The following is a 16,860-nucleotide window of genomic DNA, read 5'->3' on the forward strand; positions in this document are numbered from 1 at the left end:
GGCCTTGCTCAAGTTGGCCCATACTAAAACAACATGTGTTGTCTGTTAAGTTTGGGATAACTCGTTTTAATAGAAATGTATCCAGTTCTGAACTTATCAGGTTAACATTTAATCCCGAAATACATTATGCATTATGCGTTATAGAAACTAATGTGAGATACGGTTTGACGCGCATACTGCACAACATATCGAACGGGAGTTTCTCTCGAGATAAGCAAACGGTAAAATTGGCCGATCAGTCGGAGCATGTGTCCTTTCCTTCCTGGGCTTTATTAGTTTCACAAATGAAAAATGAAGGCCATGTCAATAATTCGTGTCCCGCAGTAAGGATACCACTGCCATGCAGTGTACCTTTTCAGGTCACGAAAACAGCAGAAGCTCTTGTTCTGTTCAATCACGCTGTCAGACAAGAAAACCCGGTCATCTGTGATCTCATGAGATTGAATATCGGCAAAAGTTTTCGAAGCTGTCTGAACTACTGTCTGGCACAAGTTAGAACGTGAAAAAAAACTTTTATCCCGCTTTTGTAATAATGTCCAAGTGGTGAACTTAGCTTTAAAGCTGGTATTTAAAAGGCGCACCGATTGTGCTTAAAATGGCCCTGGGAATTCACAATTATCAGCATGTGACTGATTCTTATGCAGTGATGCAGTGATCCAGGGATTAGAACTCGTTTGAATAGGTTTTTAATGATCTGAGCCATGCAGCGAATGCGGGAGTCGGCTTTGCCTCGACTTCCTGCGCCATTTTCATTTTTGTTTTCGCAGAGGATAGGGGCGTATCATTACACCGGTCCCGTCAAGCTGTGGCATAAATAACACCATGTGGTGCCCAGGAAAGTTCCTACTTTTTCTTGCATCGGTTGTCTGCGTGTCGCGATGCGCCACGGAATCGGTGGCGCGGGACAGCGAACTGGCGCAGAAGTTGAACTTGAACAGCCAGCAGCGAATCAACGAAGGACAGCCCGCCAAGGTATCTCAGAGTGTTTATGCGGAGTTCAAAGAGTTCAGCATACAAGACATCAAGGAATACCGGAAAATGTTCCAAAAGTAAGTAGAACCTACCGAGTCCGTGAGTGCGCTCGCTGAAATTACTGGCCTTTGATTCATGTACAGGTTTCTGCAGTGAATCTACATGTACATCATCTTGTCTTGTACATTGTATCTACCTCATTTCAAATAACATACACGTAATGATGCAGGATGGCTTTTATGAGTTAGAGGCCTGCTTTTGAGCGATCCGAGTGGCGTGACTACAAAGGGTTTTGGGGCACCCTTGGATGCACACATTTGTTTCCTAGGTGGAACCGAAAGCATATTAATAAATAATGTGATCTATGCATAAGCTGTACGCGTTTTATTTTTGGGAGGGGTGCCTGAAAGCAACAAAGGACCTTCTCCCCGAGTAGTTTAAATTTTATCCTTAAATATTCGAGTAAGGCAAATTTGATTGTAGTCAGATTTCGGTTTAGAAAACGTGAGAAACTGATACATTTTCACATCTTGTTAATTCGAAAGAAAAACTCATGACGTGAATAGGCAGGCCTACATACATTTGCAATCGGAATGCATCACCACCTTCGCAATTGTGGTACCTCAGGGTGTTGGCTTCAGGGAGAGTCCCGTAGAATTTGCGACAATTACCTACTTTGAATCAACTAAATGTCCCGGGTTATTACTTAACTGCTCAATTTGCTTAATTGCTGTTTTACGCAGGTACGATGTAGACAGGAGCAATTTCATTGATCACATGGAATTGAAGCTAATGATGGAGAAAGTGGGAATGCCCCAGACTCATTTGGGCCTCAAGGCTATGATTAAAGAAGTGGACGAAGACAACGACGGTCAGATATCCTTTAGGGAGGTAAACATGTTCACTTTGTTCGACGTTAGCCTTTTCTTAAAACGTGTTGTGGAATCTTCATTCTGAGATGAGCTCATCGTTTTCCGATAATGTGTAAACAGGCTGTTTGTTTGTGAATCGCAATACACTGCTTTCAACACCAAGTTTAGTAGATCTTTGAACTTTGTTTTTCCGATTGTTTATTGCCTTCTTTTCAGTTTATGCTGATCTTCTCGAAAGCTTTGAAGGGGGTATTGTCGACCGAGGGCTTGCTGTTCATTGCTGGGTTTGTCACCATCGACATGCCCAATTCGGTTGGTTGAAGAATTGATGTCACCCTCCCGCTCGATACATTGGCAAAATCCGTATTCAAGGCATAGGCCTAACAGTAGTTCCTCGAACTTTAGATCCAAGTTCAAGTGCTAGCTACTGACTGGCACTGTATTTATATTGACCACCGACTCTTCAAGTAGCTGACAGAGAATGCATGCGGTACCATACAATAACAGGGTTCAAGTTCCCTCCTGCATGTGTAGAGATTTAAACTGTGGCAAAAGCAAAACCTGGTAATCAAAATTTAAACACCCCCCCCCAAAAAAAAGAGATTTTGTGACTGGAGTTTTGTGCAAATTATTATCTGACGTAATTTTGAGCGATCGTATTCAAAGTTTGGAGTTAATATGTTGCGGGCCCCGGGCCCATTTTCGTCAGCAAACGATCTCAAATTTCGAATCAGAACCGCACTATTAGAGGCCATCCCAATTATTGATCCAAGCAACTCTCCTTGAGATTGTACTGGTGCATGTTCTTTACATAATTATTATTTTTCTGACTGTATCCCAAGCAGTTTTCAATGCTTTGTCATCCCCTTAACTCGACAGTTCTTTGAGGCGAAAGAGAAAGGACCTGCAAGTAATGGGTTTGAGAAGGAAATAATCCAGGAACAACTTCTTCAAAAAGCCAAGGCAGCCGAGGAGGCGAAAAACAGAAGAGAGAAGTTCAAGGCCCAAGCACCCAAATTCTCATAAATAAAACTCTATTGTCTGTCGTCACTGTTAAAGACTTGATTGGAATTGACTGAACTTGATTAGGATTTTATAGCACGATGAACACAAATCCACATGCTATAATTCGGTGAATTGAAACGACTCAAACTATCTGATGGGTGTTAATGCGTCGTGATGTGGTGTCCACAGTGGCCTGCTCAGATGAGGTTATGTCGTAAAAATTATCATTCGACCTATAATATCAAAGATGTTTCAACAGAAAAAGAGTTTATGTGGTAAAAGACGCCGCTGTAAAAGTTGACCAGTAAAACAATGGACAATACAGGGCTATTTGGGTTACACATTTGAATAGCTAACGTTTATATGATGTAGGCGGGGTTCATATCTTGTTCATTTCGTGTAACTTTTATACCTTATGGATTTATCCTTTTCGCTTATCTAAAAACATCAGAACAAGACAATCTAAACACTTTCCACAGTTTTATTTAGCCATGTGAATTCACCCATATATTATTTGGACAAGTGTTTTATTTACCCATCGACCCCCCAGGCTAGAAAGATAAGTGAACCATAGATTTTATTTTTATCATAAAGGAAGAAACTACGACAAAAACGGGGGCAATAGTGATTTGTTTTTTCGTTGAGTAGCCGCACGTGGCATCCAGTCAATATCAGACGTCTGGGATGCTTGTAGTCTAGGAAGTTTCGAACTTAATGTTCTAAAGCTTCTATTTCACGTCTTTCTTGCGTTGAGATATTTTCATCTATTTTATCGAATGTCAATTTTGGAAGAATCATCTAGAAAGAGTACTCAATGAACATGTACAGTAAAAATTGACTACACAGGGAACAAATCTACCTCAACCCCCCCCCCCGTCGTGCTTTATAAAGTAGAGCTCTGTAACCTTTGACCTTTAAGACACTGGTACTCTCTACAGACAGCAATAAAAGGAATACTCTTCTTACGCAAACCAGCGAAAATGTGAAAAACATTTTATTTCCTTTTCCAATTCCGCGTGCGGAGAGCTAGGCCAAGGTGAGTTAGCTCGGGTTCCCTTGGCAGACGTGAGGTAAAATTGGCCAAAAAATCATCATGGCTACCGACGAGTTGGCGTCCAAGTTGGCGAGAAGAGAAGCATTAAACGAGGGCACTGAGGAGCCGAACACGGACAAGAAAACATTGGTTTTCAATCCGTTTACAGAGTTCAAGGAATTCAGCCGTAAGGAAATCAAACAGTACGAGACGATGTTTAAAACGTGAGTATCGTCTGGCTGTACACGACGTGTAGGCCTGTGGCTTTGCAATTGCAAGTAGTCTTGTCTGGCTGAACCAGGAATTAATTCATGATATGGATTAATTTCTTAAGCGTTGAGAAAGAGTTCCATGTACGGACAACACTTGATGCCCCTGTGCACACACCGTATCTTGTTTTGTCTGAAAAAAAAGTAGGCCTAAGCATTTAGAGGAAGGACACAGGGCTTGCAACTCGGGCACTTTAGTGTTCGATGATGGTTGCTGCCGAGTCAGACGAATAATAGAGACATTAATATCCTAGCAACACTAGTAGTTTTTTGCTTGTAATTAAATACAAATTATCGATGTGACCAAGAAATAGAGAAAAATTTCTGATATTAGACCTACTTTTCCATGGTAAATAAACTTTTTAAATTTTGATACACTGTTCCATTATACATGCAATGTTTGTAATTTTATTCTCCTCCCTCCAATACATCAGTGTTCAAAGACTTGGTACGAATTTGGTAAAGACTGGCCAACAAAATGTTCACTACTGCTTGACAGCTTAGTTCATTAGGAACAAAATGCACTATTTTATCACAGGGAGTGATCGTGAAATCTCATAAAATGCGCTTTTGTACAAATGTCATAATAAAAATGATTAAAAAAACAAGATCTTGTGAACAACCGGGCTGTTTATTCCCATAATAACTCCAGAAGAAAGAGCTCGTTAAGGGCAGCGACTGCACATATAGATTTAGGGCAGACCGTAATGCAACCAACTGTGCAAGCTTAAATTTGATGTTGTCATGAGATCATACCAAGCACCAACATAGGCATGAATATTCAATTTCCTGTACCTCAGTGCACAAAGTTTTATGAATGATGGGTTTTGTGGTAGTGAAACAGATGGTGCGTAGCAAGCGTTTGCTGGGCTCTGGCTATACCAGGCATGCCAGAAAGCGGTAATTGGGCAGATGTTACAGCCCGGACAGTTCAAACTTCTTCTGTGTCCTTCCTCTATGGCTTAAGTCATAATGTAGGTGTTTTCTATTCTTAGTAAATGCTTGGCATGCTTCAAAACTTTCCTAGCTAAATTTCACTTTTACGATGTCATGTTATGATGGGTATAACATTTTTAGGGAAATTTAGTCTTGTCCGTAATTAGTGTTGTATGGAACTCTTTCCCAAGTGACCATTGCCATGACTGCGGAGAATGCCCCCAGAACTCTCATGGCTCTGGGGTTTGTCTGCATTCATGGGAATACAGTGGACGACAAACCCCGCAGTTGTGGGGTTCCTGTATTAGTGACTTGCAGTTCTGTAAGCGATGATGGGAAATTTAATTTATCCATGAATCAAGTTGTTCTCTTATTCATTTAAATTGTCAGTGGTCAGAATTCTGCATTCCTTTGTTTAACACTGACCATGGCTACTGAGGGTAAATTATTCTCTTATAGGGTCTGCTGTTTTATGTGTCGCAGTTATATTGCCTAGTGGAGGTGGTAAAACTCTTGCTGGCTGTTATCACAATAGCAAAAGCCACAGAGTTTTAATGATGTCTCTCGGATGTCAAAATACCGAATAATAGTAAACGCTGCTTCTGTACAAATTCATACCCATGTGTCACCCTCTGTAATAAAAAGTATTGAAAATGCAGCAAACGTACATAAAGTTTTGAGGTTAACCCTAACTGCCCAAGGGTTGCTGGACCTAAACTTCCCCATTCACACAAAGTTACTTTGTGCGCAGAGGCTGTTGGACTTAGTTTTTCTGAGGTATGCCAAACCCAATGCAAAAGCCAGCTGTGTGGGCCTACCAGACCTATCCCCACAGAATTAAACGCTTTACTACTGTTTAGTTCTGTGTGGTTGGGGAAGGTTAGGGTTAACTGTGACTCCAAGGCAGGATGATATTTCTGCAAGGTTTGGGCAGCCATGCCAGTAACAAACAGTGTGAGAGTGGTCTGTTATCTGAAATCATACTGCAAGACTGCTCAGAGGAATTTGAGGCTCTGCCAAGGAAATAGCCAGTATTTTATAATTTATCAACACCCTTGTGTCTCTGAATGGAATGATAACAAAGTCTATGGAGGAAGTTACTGTGTCAAAATGTGCATCGTGTCGAGGTCAGCCGAGCTTTTTTTTATGCATCTGTGTTGCCAAATTTTAATCACAAAAAACCCTTATCAAAGGGGCTGCCAATCTCGGCAAACAAAGTACAGCCACTATTTCGTTTCTTCAACCACCTCCATGCTTCCACTTCCTGGTTGGAGCAATTTTGAACATTCATTGGCATATTGTGTGCTCTATTTTGCTTTGCAGTGTACATGTACATGCACTCCACACAGGAAACATGCCCCAGTACTCCTGTGTAGGTGTTGAAAGGTAGAATGGCTACAAGGACCAGTTCGTTGACTTTAACTTGTCTGTGGAAAGGTTCTCAACCTGACCATTTGCATAGCGTGTGGCGTAACCAACAGTGATCAAGTAACAAGGAGACTTGAGATTTTTCTATGACCTGGTTAGAAACGTTTGTTGAGAAAGTGGTTTGTTCGGTGCATTCAAGGCATCTGAATTATGTTCTCTGGTACCATGGTTACATTGATTTACATGTACACTCTGAACTTGAGTTTCTGTGGAGCTGTCTGGTTCCTGCTTTCCCTTAACTGACAATCTATCCTGTTTCCAAGTGGGATATTGACACCTACTTTCAGTCTGTCTGAGCGCCTGCTCTTCTTTCTTTTGAAGTTCTGTACCCGGAGTGGCTCTTGAGCCTTGTTCAGGGCAAATTTGCACTGAAAAAATAAGCTGCTTTTCAGAAGCTGTTTGCTGTTACACGTACATGTACATACATACTTCTAAATTTGTGCTAACTGCATGAAAAACTTAAACTAAGCAGAGGTTAGCTGAGAATCAGTCCCCAAGAAGAGGAAAGTAGCTTGCTTTTGACTTCTGAACCAACTAGTGGGTAACTGCTACTCCGTACCTGCTGAGTGAGTCAGTACACTCAACATCTCCGTGAGATCAGCCCCAATTCATTCCATTTCAATGCCCCCTTTTGGTGGTTGCCATGGCGCAAGTGTTATCTCGGTGCGGTACCGACATGAAGTGTCCAGTGTATCCATCCATGCTTGGCTTTTAACCCAAAAGCGTTTCATTGTATTGGTTTACCCTCAATTCCCTAGTCCACTATACTTTTCGGTATCCGTTGCTGCATGTGACTCTGATCGGTCAGGGGCCCTGGGTAAGCTTGGTGGGTGAGTGGGTAAGATGTCTGCACTGGTAAGCAGGAGGTTGTGGGTTCGAGTCCCACCTGACTAAGTTTGTAAATTTTTTCATAAGCTGTCGAGTGTCGGACCAACACCGAGTATATCATGTTATGAGTATACATAGGTGTTAGGGCAAAACCCATTGGGTGCATTCGATTAGCTTACACGTGTAAGTCAAACTTACACGAGAGCGTTCGTTTGGCCATCGCGTGATCCTCGTGCCTGCCCTGGTGTCAGCCACTACTACCCCAGCTGGCGAACGGGTCTCTGGAGGCTGCCCGAGTGTAATGACGTCACGGATGGACTGTTCGAGTATGGACGTACATGATGGAATGAGGCGGGGACTTGACCTTTTTCCCAGAATGCCTTTGAAAACACACTGCAGCATTCGATAAGCCTCATTTCGAGGCTTCCCTTGCGTGTAAGACTGGTGTATTCAGGGAAGCTAATCGAATGCACCCATTGTGAAAAAGAAATATTCCCTAGCGTAACTAATTATGTTGATATGGATAATTTGCATGAATTTATTCTGGTACTATGCACATTTTATGAGGCCCATGTACATGTATTAGCCAGCCAATTGGACTCAGAGCAAGTGGTAAGATGACCTTGGTTGTTGATTGGTTAGAGTCAGGTGACTCTACATATATTGTGCACACAAGATTATCGTCAGTTCTAGAAACTAACAGTATGGATTCCTTACACTTTGTCTGTTTGCTATCAATGCCCTAGTTCAGAAGCCGGGGATCATTGTTGTCTGGTCAGATCTGACATAAACATACATGTATGAAGCTCCAAGCAGGAAACGAGAAGCGATTGTTATCCAGTGGCTTATTATGCCCTGAATAAATATACGCCACAGACCTTTGGCACATGATCCCGGAAAACTGTCCATCTGTCAGATAGCAGGAGACCAGTTTTTGAAACTCAACACTCCAGTAGATCATGTTGACAGGAAAATCCAGCTATTTGTACAAAGCTGTTGGGCCTATGGGGTGTGATAATGTGAAATTTACACCGCGTTATCCATGAAAATATTTCAAGCTTGGTAACTTCCTCTTCCTTTGTTAAAATGTATTTTGGAACTTTCAGTGAAAAAAATTATCTTTTCCTCTTCCACTTTGAAGACTTGCATGAAATCAGGCCTTTTGCTTCCTCTCTTGAAAGTCACCTCCACCCTGTCCATGGGAAATTTGCTTGTAATCCTTGTGCCTGCCCTTTAAGACGAATGAAAATTAAACGTCATAACTGCCCCTTTAAGAACTGTCTTGCCCAGTGGGAAGAGTGATGGATGAGTCATTTGTCCCAGATGGTCAGTGGCTTTTAATTATCAACCAGAGTGGAAAATAAAAATGTGGAAGGATTACCTTCCAGTTTTTAATGCATTTTAACAACCATTTGCATATGTAATAAATGCAGTGCAATACTGTTTTGTGTGCATGTGCAGTATGAACACGAACTTGAAGTGCCTGTAGCATGTGATAGGCCTGCAGGGGTGTAATTCTCAAGAAATTGTAAGTGAAGGATCGGGACCCTAACACACATGAACAAAGAATGTGTCATGTTACAAGCTTCCTTTAAAAAAAAAATCAAGAAGTTGCAGAAGTTTACCTATGCCGTCTGGTGGGCATTTTTGCATGATTACCGATGCTTGCCATACATGTCGGTGTCCCTGAGATTATGAGCCAATAATTTTCCAATTTACGGGCAGGTGAATCAATTTATGGGTAGGATTTACATTTATAAAATTGTACATGTGCTTTCAAGTACCGGTGCTTGTAAGTGAATGCAACGTTACAAGAGTAGTCCACACTCACTGATGACGTACATGTACATGTAGCGCTAGAAGGCAGTTTTACATCTACGGAGAAAGGTTCCCGCTGAGCAGATATTTCTGTCTCTGGCTCAAAGTGAGTCATCAGTCATTTAGGATGTTGCCTTCAGAGTCCCCTCTCCCGCCATGCAATAGTGTACCCCCTACATGTACATGTACCTCCATATTTCAGGGCCAGAGAAAGGGCAATCCTATTGATCTTCTTGCGGAGGTGAGCCACAGACCTCTTACTCAGAACACAGCTATCTTGTGGTTTTACTTCGGTGTACATTTCTTCGCATGTGTACGGTGTGGTCACCAGTCTGGGAAGTGTGGATCCCAACAGCCCTGAAAAACCTGCATTGTAATGTTCGGTACATGAGAGGTTTTGTACTTTACAGAACTTAGAGACAACGAAAAATTGTGAGGGTTTCTTTCCTGGAGAGTTTTGTTGTAACAGCTGAGAAAATGAGGTTAAAAATTGAGGAATGAAATTACAATTGAGGCGAAGGATGAATTTACCTATATACCAGGTATTAACCCTACAAGTTTTGCTCATTTAGGGTAGCTGCAATCGATATTTTTTTTATTACAAGCCTGTAAAATGCATCTTTGTGCCTCAGTAAACCTTATTTTCAACTTTGGTTTCACTATTTCAAATGGTATTTTAGTGCCTTTTTGGTTTTTATGCTAATGAGTATTTCCATATTCGTGAGCAAGACTGTGATGTCATCTCAGGAAGAAGCCTCAATGTTACATTGGTTGTGCACAAAAAAGTATTGCATTTTTGTGGAATTATCTGGACTGAGTTTTCTGTTCTTTGCTGTTTTTTTGCAAAAGAAACCATCAAACCCTATTTCAGGAATGTTTTCAATAGTAAATTCTGGGTTTACAGTTTGAATAAAAATACCTACAGTACATGTATGCACTGACACATGTCTTCCCTAGATGACTTCACAGCAACAGCGCCCTCAGTTGTCCTGGAAAACATAATTTGATAATTTTGATTGTTTAAAGTGTGAACTTTTCAGTGCATTTAACCAAATAGGAGTGTGTAAGAGTTTTCATACTTGGGAAGAAAAGTACAAAGATGCAGAAAAATTGAGTCAAAGAAAAATTCATTGCAGCTACACTTTAAGATTTCATTTTGTGCAGATAAACGATGTTATATCGTAGACTGCATGTTTCTAATGACATGAGCTAGGAGAGCGAAAAAAAAATGTAAAGACAAAACAAGAATGTCCTTGTTCCCGATTTTGGTTAGTAGGCTAGACTTAAATTGGCAATCCTTCCCTGTTTGTTACTTGTTTTGTTCCAGTTATGATACCGACAAGAATCACTTCATAGAACTTCTGGAGTTGAAGTTTATGATGGAAAAGTTGGGAGCCCCGCAGACGCATTGCGCCCTCAAGGACATGATCAAAGAAGTAGATGAGGACCACGATGGAAGAATATCATTCCGGGAGGTCAGTTTTCAGTTTTGTCCCTCTTCATTAACCCCTTCGCGTCGGGAAGCTGATAGAGCCGCCGTAAAAATTGAGATCCTCAGCCCGCTTTTCAGCTATTATTCTCAGCCCACGCTCGAGCGAACATGGTGAAAGAAGGCAGACCCTGGCTCTTGTATATATGGTAATTGGTCTTTGTGCGTAGCCCAGAAATGAAAAGACCAACTTTGCATCATAATCACCAGCTTCACAATAGTCCCTACTTTGAAAAGAGGCAACGGGAATGTGGAAGGTTGAGTAGAGCCGCATGCCACCGAACAATCAGCCTTTTCACCGTGTAACTCAGAGCATGCAGAGCACGCAGGGCCACAAACGGAGAATTTGAAGTTTGGCAGGTGGCCTTCACATTGAAGCTTGAGACCGCTCGAGTTCATGCCCCTTGAAATTTTGGGGGGCGTCAATATCAATTGTTGAAGTCACTGACAGTGATGTTGCAGATTTTGTTTCGTCTCCCCGTTTCTCAGTTTCTGCTGATCTTCCGCAAGGCAGCAGCTGGAGAGTTGGAAACGGACAGTGGGCTGAGCGACTTGGCCAGACTAACTGAAATCGATGTGGACAAAGAGGGGGTAGGCGGAGCCAAGAACTTCTTTGAAGCAAAGGTACGTATATGTCGCTCGTGTTTGTACAGGGTACATCTCAGAAAGTGAGAAATTGAAAGGCTCTTTTTGGGGGGGATTTGGTGCTTCTGGTTTCCCCCTAGTCTTTGGAAGGGTGTTAAATTCCGTTGATTTACCTTTGGACAGTTTTTGAGGAATGTACATGCGGTTGAAATTACTGTAGACGTGAAGTGACAAGAGTGAGATTTTTAAAAGCAAACTAGAGAAGCAGGAAAAAGTCTCATAAGTTGCTAAGAAAAACATCAGGTAATCGCAATTAATTTGGAGTTCAGTTAGAAATTTAGATATAGCTCTCAACATCCCCCCCCCACAAAGCTTACTTGTAGTCGGCGCCACATGTGCTCGTCAGTTTTCACCCGTATCTACATGTACAGTATTTAAGTGGCTTGGCCTGTATTTTGGAATCCTAGAGTCATCTGGTTTTTTTTCTTCTTTCCTTGTGTTTTCCTGACCATCTTTCCAATGATCTCTATCCTAATAGCTCCCCTTATCCCTTGTCCTTAAAATCCTCACCTTCCTGTTCTTAAGCTTTCCACCTGCTTCCTCTGCCAGTTGAGCGAAGGAAACAGAAGACTGGCCTTTATTCAAGGCTGGAATTGTTCACCCTGAGTTGGAGCATGCTTGAGCAAATATGCTGCACATTGCCACCACTACTATGTCAAAAAATTTTATACAAGGCTAGTGGTACTTTCCAGTTTCATGGCCTCAAACGTCCAAGCGGGACCTTGTAATGTTGTGTGTCAGAGAGCTGCAGACCGCTCGGAAACATCAGGCTTGAATCCAGTCTACTGCTGTACACATGCAAACTTGACTTCCTGGCAAGACAGTGTCATCACAGATGACCTCTGTACTTTGGAGGCTATTAATAACTTCCATAGCTAATCCACAGCCGCCATGACTTGTACTTAGGTGTACTGTAGAAGATGTTTATGAATGGAACAGTTGCCGTTGTTTGATTCATTATTCATCAAAGTACTGGTGCATTGCCGGTGTGTTTCACATGCATTGAACTTTTTAAACGAGAAACCTGGTTGTGCACCCGAGGGTGAAATTCATGAAAATTTGCATTTTCGCGAAACTGATTTTAACAAAGAAGGCAATAGGCTTCAATTGATTTGGCAGTGCTACCAACATGGATTAGTGGATTTGTTGCCAATATGGGCTTTGTTTTATTCATTGGCAATATTATTGGTTTGTCGGAACTGGAAAAAATGTCTTGTACGTGTGCCGTTAGGCCTTCATGATATGCCACCTTTTATTACTAAAAGTTGCATTCCAAATTATGTATAACCGGTGTTAGAATAAAGAGCAAGCAACGACAAACCCCGATCCCGCAAACTTGGGGGGGGGGTTGTGAAATGAACTTACACCACACTGTTTCTTGCTGGTAGAAGATTTTGAGTGGGAAGGAAGTAGCATCAATATACACATTACATGTCTACCACAACCTTGTTTTGTGGACTGAATTTGACGTTGTAGTTCAAAAGCGGGGCGCCAGCTTTCTGTGGTGCAAAAGGATTCAGTGTTTCAGCGACACAGTACAAAACCTGACACAGTTGCTGTTAAAACCTGCATGTCTGTGCTAGACCGGGCCACCGGGGAAGGTTACTTGTGTTGATGTTACCTCTCGTTCTAGCCGTTGTGTCTCCTTCATTTTTATATTTACAACGAACAGATCAACGAGCAGACGAAACTAAAGAAGTTTGAAGAAGAGATCAAGCAGGAACAGGAAGAGAAGAAAATCCAGGAGGAGGAGAAGAAAAAGAGGAGGGCGGAGTTTAAAGCCAAGCAGGAGGCGTTCAAAGTTGCGTAGACTTGCCGGCTGAATGAGAACGGCCCTGAAAGTCATTCACTGTGACCAGTATGCCTCCAAGGCTTCGAAACCACACTTACCATTGGTCTCATCAAAAAGCATTAAACTCTTCCAATCCTTGAATTTTCCTCATTAATGGTGCTTTGCCCAAGGAAGCATCTAAAAGTGTTAACATTCCCCGTCAAGGCATCAGTGCAAGCAAACTCCAGTGAGCAGCTCAGAGGTAAACCACTAAAAGGGACGCTCGTTATAGACGTTAAAAAAAAAGATGTCTCGTTGTCGAAGGACTGCAGTCCTGTCGCCAACATTAACAAATTGGCCAAGCCACTTGTCTCACTGTGATGGTGCTACATGTATCTAGCATTTGATATGATTATGAGCAGCTGGGCACATTGTTCAAGGTCCGTCATGTAATCCACCTGTCTACAGTTGTCGGTACACAGCCCATAGCAAATTCCGCTTGGGCAAACCGTTGTGTACATGTATTTCACAGCATTAGCCATGTTAGCACTTGCAAGTTCTCGAAGATTTTCTTGCATTATTCCAACAGTATCTTATTATCGACAGCATTTCTTGACTAAAATGTAGACTGCAGTATTCCGGGACTCTGATTTGATGGGCTCTCCAGAACAACCTGATGCCAGTGAGTTTCAGTTGAAATACTCTGACTAGTTAGAGTTGTTATCCTTGGTGTGTAATCACAGTGAATAATTGCACCTGTTATTGTGTAATCCATGGTGAACATTGGCTTTTTGTAAATGGTAACCACACAAATGGTTTATTTTCTTTTGTATTGTGTTAATCAAGAAAGGTTTGTGTAATTGTAGGACCCGGATCAAGGTAGGTTTGAGTAAGTTTGCAGACAGACGTTTGTCACCGTTTCCCACTGGAGCAGACGAATCTTTTTGAAAAAAAAACAAACTTTTTTCCAAGTCTTGCTAGTAAGCCGTTCGGCGAGGCTGGAGTTGAGTCTTCACCAGTCCCTCGCAAGTCATCGCGCAGCCTCCATTGCGGGGCATGTAAGAATTGCTCCCTTGTCTTGCTAGGGCAGCGAGACCAGCCACTCAAACGTCCGATGGGGGTTAGATGTACACGAACCGTCTATGTCTTGTTCCACCGAAGTGGGGAATAAACGGAGCAGGTAGTTTTACTAATCTTACATGTGGCTAACATTCCATGCAGGGCTGGGTTTGAAAACAACACAAAATCAGGCACACTTTTTATACCACTTGCAATCCAGTTTCACATCCAACGATGTTCCACGTTTCCAAATTTACAGTGTATACTCACCGAAAGCATTATATTATCTCACCGAAACTGGAATACGTACCTTGATTTGTATTTGCTGTGACACGGAACAGTGCACCTTGCTGTATTGCCGAAGTAGCTTTCTGATTTGTTAGTTTATTGTAAAAGTCTTGCCATTAGTTGGTCCAGGAAAAAGGGGAAAAGAAAAGTGGAGGGGACTCTCACCTGCGCGCCTTGCCTGTAGCCGCCCCTTGACAGAAGTAGGATAAGATTGGACTAATACTTTAGTAACCTTGTATATTGCACTTGCATTTTTAGTTACACCCTTTAATGGACTTTGCGAGGCATGATTAGTTGGCAGAGTAAACAGTAAATTTGTGGTGCAGGAGCCACCGTTTGACAGCCACAGGAAAAGGGTGACCTCAAAAGGTCATGTTTGTGGTTACAGTGGACAGTGGCTGCAAGGGGTAAAGGCCAGATTGGACCAGTGGCCCGATTGGACATTGTCTACTTTGTGTAGATCACACAGTAGACTCGGTCACTTCTTGAATTTTCACCTCTTCCGTACTGTCTTGCCCAAATCTCCCGATACAGACATACCTTGGGGTCGACTTTCCGTTATTTTAGAGTGCATTAAAGCTGAGAGGGGTATAAAGGAATTTCAAATAAAATGCCAACAAAGATGTAAACCATTATGAATTTCATAACCATTGTTACATAAAATAGAACTTGTGTACATATTTTTAATATCAAGTTACATATGCATGCTTACTTGAACAAGTGGATGTATCCAAACACATGGTATGTTTCTCTGTTATTTTTTAAATTGCATATTTTTTAAATTTCTTTTGTAATGTGGAATGTGTATGCCATTTTGTATTGTGTCGGTTCAGAGCTTCATAGTTCTTTGAAATGAAAATTCATTTTGTTACTTTTTAACTATGCATTTTTATATTTTATGATTTTATTTCTATGTTTTTTTTTCATTTGTGTACATGCTTTTGAATTTAATCCTGGAATTTGCAATTTTATTTACAATTTATACATGTGTACTGGGTTATGTGTCATTAAAAAAATGGTTATTTTAGACGACTCATTCATGGCGGCATTTGATTTGCCATTGACCCTTTGCATATCCCCAAATAATTTCATTTTCAAGACATGAAAATAACTTACGTGGACCGATCGATGCCTCATATTCTGAAATTCGGTAAAATGTGTTTATGCCCTCTCCAAATTTTACTGAACCCAAGGAATACGTCTACATTTTGGCTTTTCTCTGGACTCGCCTTTTATTGTTAATAACTAATCTTGTGATCTGCCATAACTTTGGTTTTGGTCCATGAAATGCTTTGAACATTGATTTTTCAGCATCGTTCCTTCACAGTGCACAGGCGGGCGTGGGGGGGGGTGTCAGTGCACCCTCACCCAGAACCAATTGGCAGTGGTATATTTTAACTTCACATTCTCCGAACAGGCAAGAAATTTTGTGTTGCACTCTCAGGAGGCCACTTTTTGAAATCTCCCTGAAATGCAATCATTTGTACATCCTAGCGCCAGGATTGGAGAGGGGTAAAATCAGTTGACCATTACGTAAACAAACCGTAATGGATTTATATGTTCCTAAACGTCTCTTCCAGAAGATGTCCTCAGTTGTCATAGAAACCAACTACAGGGGGCGATGAATTAATTGAATTTGCACTTTGAATTTTTTAAGCTTCTTATCGAACATTCCTATTGTTGAGCGTAAAACTCCTTGCTTTAAATACTTCGCTTGCTATCTTAAAAGATATGATGACAAAACACAGATGTCGGATCATGTCGTATGTAAAATTTAAAAGCAAATGTGAAGTCAAAAGTTCAATATTTGGAAACTGGGTACAAATTCGACCATAGGGTCTCATTTAATGGCGCTCTCATTGAATTACAAAGAGTTGATTTGCGATTTTCTCATGAAATTTAAAAGGATGTGATTACTGATTTTTTTTTCTGCATACCCTCTCCCATGTGCGACTTCTTTTAGACCACCAGTAACTGATCACAAGCTCCTTTTAAATCACTAGCGCCTTTTCGACCACTGACTAAAATAACCATTGACCGTTAATGGGGCTTCAGACTGTAGTATCTGCCAAAAATTACTTCGGGGGGGGTGCGCTCCAAACATTGGTGACAGGAGGGAGTTATGTAGGGTGCAGTCCACTAATTCAAGTGAGAATTTCCCAGTGGCCAGCTCATTAGCATTAACAGCCCCCCCCCCGCTGTATCTTTTGAAAAAGGAGAACATATGGCCCCCAAAATGGTGAGATTGTATAAATCAAATCTTTGCCAGAATCAACTCCCTGGGTCTTTGAGCTTTCATATGAGAGCAGAATGGCTAAAAATACGGTTGAAAATGGTCTTAAGTGCCCGAGAAAGTTTAGGGTTGTCACTTGAAAAATGGCTGCAAGCAGACCGGAAAAATCACTTTTGGGGGGTAATTTTTGTGTAGGAATAACTCAAAATGTAAT

The 16,860-nt window shown here is 41.5% G+C and overlaps 2 protein-coding genes across 2 annotated transcripts; both read left to right on the plus strand.

Annotated features, from left to right (window-relative positions):
• The first annotated feature begins 681 nt into the window (after positions 1–681).
• On the plus strand, positions 682–3,820 carry LOC110979039 (EF-hand domain-containing protein D2-like). The gene is made up of 4 exons (XM_022234502.2): positions 682–1,049; positions 1,716–1,863; positions 2,061–2,156; positions 2,724–3,820. The coding sequence occupies exons 1-4, from the start codon at positions 823–825 to the stop codon at positions 2,868–2,870; spliced, it is 618 nt and encodes a 205-aa protein (XP_022090194.2). The 5' UTR covers positions 682–822; the 3' UTR covers positions 2,871–3,820.
• A 17-nt stretch (positions 3,821–3,837) lies between these two features.
• On the plus strand, positions 3,838–15,440 carry LOC110979040 (EF-hand domain-containing protein D2-like). The gene is made up of 4 exons (XM_022234503.2): positions 3,838–4,106; positions 10,489–10,636; positions 11,140–11,274; positions 12,968–15,440. Exons 1-4 carry the CDS (start codon positions 3,943–3,945, stop codon positions 13,103–13,105), a joined length of 585 nt encoding a protein of 194 aa, XP_022090195.1. The 5' UTR covers positions 3,838–3,942; the 3' UTR covers positions 13,106–15,440.
• Positions 15,441–16,860: the final 1,420 nt, after the last annotated feature.

This window comes from Acanthaster planci, linkage group LG16 (assembly GCF_054643075.1).
Source record: "Acanthaster planci isolate LZ-2023a linkage group LG16, COTS_SCS, whole genome shotgun sequence".
NCBI classification, from domain to species: Eukaryota; Metazoa; Echinodermata; class Asteroidea; order Valvatida; family Acanthasteridae; genus Acanthaster; species Acanthaster planci.